The 10,838-nt window shown below is 28.9% G+C and overlaps 1 protein-coding gene across 1 annotated transcript in view; it reads right to left on the bottom strand.

Annotated features, from left to right (window-relative positions):
- The window catches only part of LOC111613689 (protein YIPF4-like), a 41,971-nt gene extending 31,222 nt beyond the window's left edge, over positions 1-10,749 (bottom strand). Inside the window, exons 1-2 of the mRNA XM_023355034.1 lie at positions 10,591-10,749; positions 5,638-5,809 (exon numbers count right to left, since the gene is read on the bottom strand). Coding sequence (XP_023210802.1) covers positions 5,638-5,809; positions 10,591-10,730 — 312 coding nt within the window. The 5' untranslated portion in view covers positions 10,731-10,749. The remainder of the gene's footprint in view (positions 1-5,637; positions 5,810-10,590) is intronic.
- Positions 10,750-10,838: the final 89 nt, after the last annotated feature.

Here is a 10,838-nt window from a genome sequence, read left to right as displayed (position 1 = left end):
ATATATAAAATATTATTAGTTTTAATACAAGATAAATATATTTTTATTTTAAATACATTATGCGAATAATTTGTGAATGTTAACGTACTGTACCTAAACTCATATTTTTTTGAATATAATTCAACTTAATTAAAACAGAGATTTTTAAATAAGTATGTTTATTTTAAATATTTCTATTAATTTTTTAAAAATTGGGAATTTTTCATGAGTTAATAAAACGCATTATGCGAAAACATTAAGAAGTAAAAATGAATTAAAAATAGCTGTGAAAGATGATAATACGAGAAATCTTTTTAAAAATATTATGTTAAAAATATATCTCGTATACAAGACATTCTCAAGTCTTCCGTTAAAAGACGTATAACATAAAAAGGAATTGGAATTCTATTCTATTTTGATACTATAGTTTAAAACGTCTTAAAGGTTTTTAAATTTGTTTTAAATTAAATTGTATACTGCTTAAGATGTTTTTTGTAAAATTAATGTAGAAACAAGAAAATAAATTAACCAAAAAAAAAGTATGAAAAACTTTTAAATCAATATTAAAACAAAGCAGTCTGTCCATTTTTCCTTTTTCTTTAGTTAGTTTTAAAGACCACATCGAGATTTAATCCTTCTGAAGAATAAAGCTACTATCTTTACATATTTTTGACGAAACGCACGAAATTTTTAGTATCAAAATCCATTTATTTCCGAGTATAACGCTAATTTATAACAGCATTTTAATATTTTATTTTAATTACTTACCACTGGCAACGAATATGCAAATTTCTTTTGTTTAAGATAATTCATTTAACTTTACGATAAAATTATTTAATAATAATTTGAAAGGATTCAATTATCAAGAATTATTAATAAATGTGTATAATTAGATGGAAAATCAATGAGATTTTAAAAACAACAATTAAACGTTATTTGGAATGCAGTTGACAAGACTTGCTTGTTGCCCTAGATAAATAACATTTAATAATAATAAAAATTGGAGAAGAATTAAATAAAAATATTCGAACAATTTTTACGTGACAAGTCGCTATTAATTAATATATCAATAATTTAACTTTTAATTTTTCTGTAATGTTTGAATAGAACAGTTAATAAAATTTTAACTATATTATTGAAACAAATAATAATTTTTTTCGATTTAAATAAATATTTAAGATAATATAGTAAACAGGATTTTCCCCGCACTTCCGACTTTTCCAGAGATACTACAGAAAGTTATTATTATTACACCTTTTCCGGCTGTCATAACAGAGGAAAAGTTTGTTGATTCCCTCCCAGATTTTTCATTTTTGGAGTTAGGACATCTTGAAACGTCAAGAAGTGCAAAAACATTCGAAGGTAATTTCTGTATATATGGAACGTAGTGTGTGTGGGCATAATTTTGTTCATCCTGTTTGATGATTAATTAATAACTCCTTTGCTTTTTGTAGAAAATTTGTGAAATTTTTCAGGAAGGATTGGTTATTAGGGGTATTGATGCTTTTAAATTTTAGTGTTTAAAGGCCGAGGGGGAGAGGAGATAATGGGGTCGTATGTATTTCCAGTAGGGCCAGACTTAATGATTTTACTCGTTATTAGCATTGACAATTTTTTTATAAAACTCAATTCCACCCTAAAAGTTACGCTATTTGCCGTTTTATAATAGATAAAAATATAAAAAGTTTTGAAATAAAATATGATAACAGATGGTGCCATCAAAATTTTATATATTGCTGGAAAAGTTGAGCGACTCGTTGCTCGCTTTTTTTATTTAGAAGACAAAAATAAATATCTACATTGTTATGATTTTAATATTAATAATTGATATTGTAATTTTTTATGTTAAGATAAGACGTTTGCTTCAATGATAATTTGTGTAATTTTAAATATTTTTGAAATGTAAAATTGTGAGTCTATTATTTATGACACAACCTATTAGTCTTTGATAACAAAACAATCCCAATTTTTATCTTGATCTTCGTAATTTTATGCATATATTTCATATATTTTGAAATTAATATTTAAAACATAAATTTACTTTTGTTTAAGGTTTCTAATAATTAAAACAGTTATTGTATTTATTGAATATTAATATCATTACAGATTTGAAATCAATTAAATTACAGGTATCCCTCATACAACACGATAGTTCTACAACACGGTTTCGTTCTAACACGGTTTGAAAATCCTCTATACAAAATTTCACAAATTTTAAGTGTAAACTTCGTTATTCGATATTTTTTAATTTAAGCAATCACGGCGTGTCGTCTCAAATTTGGCTATGGATTTTAGAATATTGAAATTTTCAGCTTATTTTGTGCTTTTAGTCAGGTTACTTTAGTAAAAACTGATAGGACAGGGGAGAAAAAAATCCCACTAACTTTCCTATCATCTAGGAGTCGTTGTTACTTTTAAACTTTAGCCTTTACCACTGTGTTTTCTTTTTTATAGATTAATCTTCGTATTTAGTAAAGTTTATTTAAACATTTTTAGATAAGTGCTATTAAACTATTTTGAACTGTAGGTAAGCAATCATTCGTAAAATGACGAATGAAATACAGCGATATCTCGGTATTCGAACTCAAATTCTGGGGGAAAAAAGTCGCTCGGTACTCGACTGAACAAACGCAATCCGCTATAACAAATTTTCGATTAATAACATATTTTTATTTCGTCATCCATAAAAGTTTTTTATGATAAAAATAAAAAAATATGAAAATGTTGCTGATACTTCTGATCAAGATCAAAAAAAAAAAAAAAGCTCAGATGACGACAATACTTTGTAAAAAGAAACACCTTTATTAACTAAAATTAGTATTAACAGTGCTTTTAATTGTGATTGTTAGTTAATTATTGATTGGAAATAAAGTACTGATTGCTTTAATAAACATATTTCTCTTAGTAACAAAAAAGAATAGTATACTTTTGCTAACTCCTGGAACATAACTCTATGTTTTACATTAGTCCTTTGTTTCATATAACACAAATTCACATAACACAGCACCTTTTCAGAACATAACTACCATGTTATACAAGGGACCTGTATTTGTTTCTCACTTAAAATTTTATTTATATGAATTTCAAAGTAGACCTAAAATAATTCAATAGTTCAATAGTTTTCAAAATCCTTTAAGATAAAAATTAAAATACAATAGAACCCTGTTAAGAAGTTTTTGAAGGGACCGCTGTAAAATAAACTTCTTAGGCAGGAATTGTAAAAAATAACTATTTATTTGTATATTCATGAATTTATTTCAATATCAAGTAATATAACATAGCATAGTGTAGCATAGTACAATAGTAAGATGCACTCACTGACTTTAGCACGTGCTTACGTGTCTGGTGTCAATAGGACATGTCAACAGTTAGTGGACAGCACCTAGATAGGTGAGTATGGTCAAAACAATAAGAGCCCAGCAAAATTAGTAACCACCTCAGGTGTGCAGGTGTCGTCTTATTTAGCAATCTTTAAATGCTCAATATTGGTGTTTTCCATGGTAGCTCCAATATCTACTGTTTGGCGTCGTTGTCAGTGCCACTCGATATTGGTAAATTTAATATAAATTAGTTTATTTTCTACTCTCGCAAGATAATTTTAATAACTGTATTTGTTATTTAACCTTACAAAATCATTTTATTTTATAATGTCTTAGAGCAAATCACACTGGAGTTACTTTATTAAAAGTTTACTATTTTTATAAAGTAACTCCAGATAAAGTTATGGTGAAGAAAAAGATTACAATTTGTCTCCAACAGAAACTTGGGGAAAAATATTGTTGATGGGACCAATATTTTGAAATTTCTTACATGGAAAAACTTGTTATATGGGAACTTGTTATGCCAGAAATTTTAACACACATCTTATAGTGTAAATCAGTGTTTCTCAACCTCTAACGAATCGTCGCCCCCTTCAATAAAACCGTTACGTAGTATTGCCCCCTTCACTACAAAATTTCGATGCCGAGGGACAAGGCTAATGCCAAATTCGTACTGCATTGAATAGACTAGTGACTAGTATAATGTTATTTGTTTAATTATTGTACGATATAACAAATAAAATATCTAATTATTCTTAATATAATGTTTTACTATATCACCCAGAAAATTGTTTTTCGTCCCCCAAAATATAAATTGTTACTAATCGCCCACTCAACATAAAAAAATGCCCACATGGGGGCGATATCACCCCCGTTGAGAAACACTGGTGTAAATGCTGGGACTGGAAAATTTGGACTTCTTATGCAGGGAAACCTTTCATGCAGGAACTTCTTAAATGAATTCTACTGTATATATTTTTCAATATCTAAAAATAGATCATTTCTGATTCTATACTTTGTAATAAAGTTTTAAAAAGAAAACGACAAAAAATGCCTTATGTTGGTAATTGGTTCCAGGAGAGGCGACTTAAGTCGAAAAACAACGTAAGTCAAATTTACTTGTCACTAGGCTAAACTACAAATAATCATTCCCAGTTCTGTATTTTATTTATAAATGCATTTTTAATAATATATGGTTAANACGTAAGTCAAATTTACTTGTCACTAGGCTAAACTACAAATAATCATTCCCAGTTCTGTATTTTATTTATAAATGCATTTTTAATAATATATGGTTAATAAGAATCTATTTTAAGCTTACAAACAAATAAATTTTAGTTTTTAATATAGTACAGAAAAAAGTAATCTAAATTTACAAATTCATGTATATTTACAAGTACATACTTGTAAATGTACTGTACATGTTTACAATTTTGGCGATGCTTACAGTACATCGCAGACTCTTTATTTGTGAATGTGATTTGCTCTAAGACATTATAAAATAAAATGATTTTGTAAGGTTAAATAACAAATACAGTTATTAAAATTATCTTGCGAGAGTAGAAAATAAACTAATTTATATTAAATTTACCAATATCGAGTGGCACTGACAACGACGCCAAACAGTAGATATTGGAGCTACCATGGAAAACACCAATATTGAGCATTTAAAGATTGCTAAATAAGACGACAACACAGAAACACAGATGTTTTCATGTTTCATTCTCTAGGATTTATGATGATTATATTAACATTTACTGTAAATGTATATATTTTAATAAGATTTTATGTGCTTTAACACTTTTCTAGTAATATTACAACTTCAATATTTGTGGCGGACAGACGTAAAGTCGAATAAAATGACTTAAACTTGATTTTTATTTTTCCACATATTTTTTGAATGACAAACGACGTAACTCGAGGTATACCTGTATTTCAAATTGTCACTTATTCTATATATGATGAAAGAGAATACTTTAGTAACAAATAATTGATTGAAAAAATTATTTTTTGTTTTCTTTTAATGATATGAAACCATTCTTTGCAATTTGTTTCTGCTCATAACACAATGAGGAAACTAAATAAAGATGAGGAAACCTGCCAAGTGTCTTAATTTATAGCACTTCATTGTGAAAAAATTATATTTAATATTAGCAGAGAAAATTTATTTAAATATTGTACAAACTAAGAATTCAATTTATACAATGTTTAAATACTTAAATTTAATTAATATCATCACTTATATTTCATATTTTAGCATAAAATATATTTACAAATCCTTACACAAAATAAAATAAAATTAATTGTAATTTAACTCACTATTTTACATAATACTTACATTAAACTGACCATAAAGTGATACCAAGGAAAATAATAATACCACAAGTAATGGACCCCAAAAGTCTGGACTGTCACGTACCAAATGCCTTTTGAAACCAAGAAATGGAAAAGGAAATAATACACAGCATACTTTATAGTAGATGTCTTTCATGTCAATATCTAATTCTTCCCTAAAAAATCATAAGTAATTAAAAGTAAATATTTTTTTTAGAAATTAAGACCTATTCAGATAAGTGAAATGTCTGCAGAACAGTGGCTACACAGTTACCATACAACAGCTGCACCAACTGCTATGGCATACTAATTTTATGTGATAATTCACACTCAACAGAAAGTCTGCAGCCATAGAACATTGTTGGTTGTCAGTTGCAGCTGCACAGCATCCATAGCAGAATGGATGTTGTACAGTCACAGATTGTCTATGAGCTATTGCATTATGAATAATTCACATAAGCAGAAGTAGCAATTGTGCAGAGAGAGCAGTACTGATATATCATCTGCCCAGTCAGTCTCATGTTAGTATCTTCTTTCTACATGATATTTTTCAGAGTATGATACAATTCACCAAAGCCTGGAAATGAAATTCTGAAGTAATTTAAAAATTTTGATTCATCTGAATCTGCAAACAAGTATCTATGGTAACTGGCCAACTCAAAATAAATTCTTTCATCTTCTGTCCATGAGTGTCTGCAGAAAAAAAACAATGTAATAACTGTGTGGCCACCATTCCGCAAAAATTCTGAACTGAGTCTAAACATACACACATACATATACACATATATCAACAGTAATAATATTATGTAAACATTTTCTCACAATTACAACTATATATAAATATTATATAAGTTGATTACCAACAAAAAAGTTTCATAGTCTATTAATATTGTTACTAAGTTTGTGGTTTCAAATTATAAATGGTTGTATTAGTCAAATATATTTAATTTTTAAAATGCATAAATTTTTAATTCTCATAACTATTCTTATTACTTATAAATATTATATTTGATTATAATGTTTTTGTGGCTTTCATATAGTTAAGTATAAAAATTTGGTTTTACATTTATAAATGTTGAAGAGTAATGGTGATTTAAATAATTTCATTTATTACAATTCTAAAACTAGTTTAAAAGATTTGTATAAAAACTGTTCAATATCATTCTTTATTTTTCAGATGTTTTTGGCTATTTCTGCAGCCATCATTGGGATAATTTCATTTATATAATCAATACAGTCTCAAAGAATGAAAATTTATAAATTTATATGTGATATAAAGTTTACCAAGTATTGTAATGAAAGTACATTTTTTTTTACTTAATTAATGTTAATAAATGCCACAGTTAGTAACTTTGTCTATCAAAATTATCAAAAGTAGAATCACCTTAACAGGCAATTATTTACCTATTTTGTTTTATATTGTCATTTTCTAATTTTTCATTCTATCAAGTCAAGGTTAAATAGCAGTTATTAGAAGTCCAGGGAAATGAAGTATGTTGATAAATGTGAATTTAACTAATTATGATGTATTAATATAGCAATATAGCAAATAATGAGATTATTTACTACTGTTTCATTGTGATAATATATATTTTATGACAATTGTTTGATATTTTATTAGTTTCATTAATAATGTGTAAAATATCACTAATTCCATCTATTTCCTTCATATCTCATTCTACAAGTTGAATGGAAAATAACTAGGCATTGAGAAATTGTTATAAGTCTTACTTCTAACCCAAAACCAAAAACGGTGTGTAACTCGAAGTGCGTCTCTCATTAATGTTTTCGAACCAACGGTTCTTCCTCGGGTGAAAAAAAAAAAATGGACAAAATAAATGAAATTTGATGGAACATATCTTTTTTCGAAAGAATTCTGAAATGGAATTTCATAGGAAACCCGTGCAATCTTCATCATCGTTTGTGCATGTGCAGTTGAGAGAAGTATAACTTTTGCCTTGTCATGTGTCATATATAAGAGTTTGCCATGCTATCGATAAGGATACTTCATCCTTACTGTTGATACAATTTTTACCTTGGGCTGTTTTATGTATATAAATCACTTCCATCAAGCGCAAATGGTATGGCTGGTGTGTGGTGTATATTATCTTGGCCTCATTCAATAATGGTTATATATCAGGGTCTGTGGCGTACTGTGCCAATATGGTTGTAGGCCTCTTATGGAGGATGTCTGCTTTATGCTCTTTAAGCCCCACTCCTAACAATCTTTTCGTGGAGCCAATGTATATTAAGTCTTTATCACACCTATGATCTCTCATAGGGATGGTGTATACTCCAGCTAGCATGTCTTGTTGTGGAGTATCTTTCCCATCACTGAGCATTCGAAAAAGAGTAGGATGGCTGAAGACTAAGGTGACTTGTCTCTTCCTAGCAATCTTGGTGTACAGTTTCTCTAAATACGGATTATAAGTGATAGGCACTCTGTCCTTATGAATCATATTTTCTTGCTCTTGTGCTTCTGGTCGTTCTGCTCATTGGGGATGAAGCATTGTTTTGGCTAATGCAGTTATCAGGTTACCATACCCATGGCGTTTGGCAATAATAGTAACTGTGTTGATATCGGTTTCAAATGCATGCGATGTCGGTGAGTGAGTGCAAGCTCTTTTGACCAAGGTGCTAAATGCTGCTACTTTATAATGCATTGGGTCACAGGACCCTGCAGGAATGTACAATTGCTCTGCCAGTGGTTTTCTGTATACTTCTGTGATGATGGTCGATCCTTTAACCGTGATGTTGACATAAAAAAAATGAACTTGAGTGTAGCTCTCCTGTTCAAGGTCAAGAGTTAAGCCATATGAGTTGTTATTAAACGCGGCTATGAATGCTGGCATATCAGGTTTAAACTTCCATAGGATGAGTATATCGTCCACGTACCTCTTATATATAAGAATATTGTGGAGTTGGTCAGGAACGACTTTTTCTTCTAGCAGTCTAATCACCAGTTCGCATAGATCTCCCGATACAGGGCTCCCCATTGGTACGCCCCTTCTTTGTTTATACACTGCACTTTTGAACTGAAAGAAAGAATTATAGCACAATAAATGCACCAACTCCAAAATTTGCTGGTGGTGGTTAACATCCTCTACAATTTTGAATAACAAATCTCTTATGGCACAAAAGGCTGGTGGTAGAAGTACTGAAGGATACAGGGATTTAAAATCAAGTACAGTGAGGTACTGTGGGGGTACCAATCTGCTTGAGGAATGCTATGAGGTCTACAATATTGGATATAGTGAACTGGTAATCTTCCAAGTGTGGTGCTATTAAAGTGTGCATTAGCACTTCGAGTTTATGCGTTGGAGCACGAATCTTATCGACTACCGGACAAATCTGTTTGCCTTGTTTATGCGTTTTGGCAAATCCGAATAATTTAGGCATGTCAGGAGAGTCCAATACAATGTTCTTAAGTTCTAAACTCTTAGCTAACTTGGTGTTGGAGAATCTTTTGACTCTTGCATGCAATTTAAGAACAAAAATATCAAAGGCCCATGGATGGATGGAAAAAAAAAAAAAAAAAAACGGAATCACTCTCATTAGAGCCGACAAGGCCAAAACTGTGGTAATTATGAAGCAGCAGATGTATGAGAAATTGCTTTTGGATTACGTCAATCTTACCCAATGTGAGAAAGTTGACAATAACATGGTTGAAAAATGGGGCAAGTTCAAAATTAAATTGAACTACAATTTAAAAATAGAATGTGATGTTTGAATTAAAATAGGAATAAGAAATTTAAAATAACATAAAAATAAAAAATACATGAATAAAACATATAATAAATAAAAATAGGTAACACCAAGCATTTTCAAAATTTTAAGAAATGATAAGGCTCCATATGATTACAACTCTGCATCAGGCATCTACTCAGTCTGAATAGATAACTAATGTTTTACAACAAAGCTTATATATATTGGTGCCACTGGACATAATCTACAACAAAGAATCAGGGAGCATAAACATACAATCAACAAGAAACTCTATAACATTCTATTGACAGCCTATTCACATCAACAGGATATTTTGTATTTCCAAGCCATTGGTAATGCAAATGCATTACCAACATCTTGGAAATATAAAATTGAAAAAAGTATGGGTTTTAATAATCCATAAAAATATGATCTGGAGATTATAGGAATTAATATTTAGACTCATTTAAATCTGATATAATTCTTTGTTTTTTGTTAAGTTGCAATGCATTATGTTATTATTTTTAATTATCTATTTATTTACTCTTGTACATACATAAGTTGTTAAAGCGTTCAAATTCAAATGAAATAAATTCGAACAAATTAGTTCCATTTGGAACAATGAATGTAAAAGCATGAAGATGGCCTATCCAAATAGGCTGAAAACATTTGGAATAAAGAAAAAAACGCAGCAAATAGAAATCAGGTGTGTTTCTTAGTATAATCAACAGGATAACAGATAAATTGGGAAGAAGTAAAACTCATCAGGCGTAGCTCATGTACAGTACATGCTCTTTCTCACCTAGAGAAGTTAGAAACTTATAAAGCATACAGAAAATTCACATGCATTAATCATCATGGTGCAATACCCTTTCTAATGCCTAGCAGTCACTTTTTGATATTTAATTATTTATGTTCCTTTATTAATTGCTTATTTTTATTTATATACTTATTGTTTTTATGCTATTTAAATTTCTCTTTCACATGTTAATTCAAATATTTACATACCATTGTTAAATTGTATTAATTTTTTATTGAAACTTCTGTTTTATTAATTATTTATTTTTATTTATTATTATTTCATATTTTCATATCTCCGTAATGTTTATAATTTCATTTATAAATAAATTGAGAAATTATTAAATCATAACTATTTAAGTTTCAAACTCTTCTAACAAAATTCCTTGTATATTGACTCATGATAATAAAGAATAAAAATCAAGATAAAAGAATTAACTTAAAATTCACTTACAATATTGGCTGTTTATCTTCATCATCACTCTCATCAATCTCCATCATCCAACCAAAACCTCTTTGTTGTAAAAATGAAGCTCCTGGAAAGGACCAGACTTTATGACTTTTATTTGAGACTGACGAAGACCAAGAATCCATTGACCCAGAGAGACTTTTAAAATCTATAAAATTATAATAAAAATAAATTTATACCTTATAAAATTCCACAAATTAAACAAATAAATAAATTCAGATATAAAATATATT

This window comes from Centruroides sculpturatus, unplaced genomic scaffold (genome assembly GCF_000671375.1).
Source record: "Centruroides sculpturatus isolate CEXI.00-Female unplaced genomic scaffold, Cexi_2.0 scaffold1657, whole genome shotgun sequence".
In the NCBI taxonomy this organism is placed as follows: Eukaryota; Metazoa; Arthropoda; class Arachnida; order Scorpiones; family Buthidae; genus Centruroides; species Centruroides sculpturatus.
This window is presented reverse-complemented; position numbering and strand designations above follow the sequence as displayed.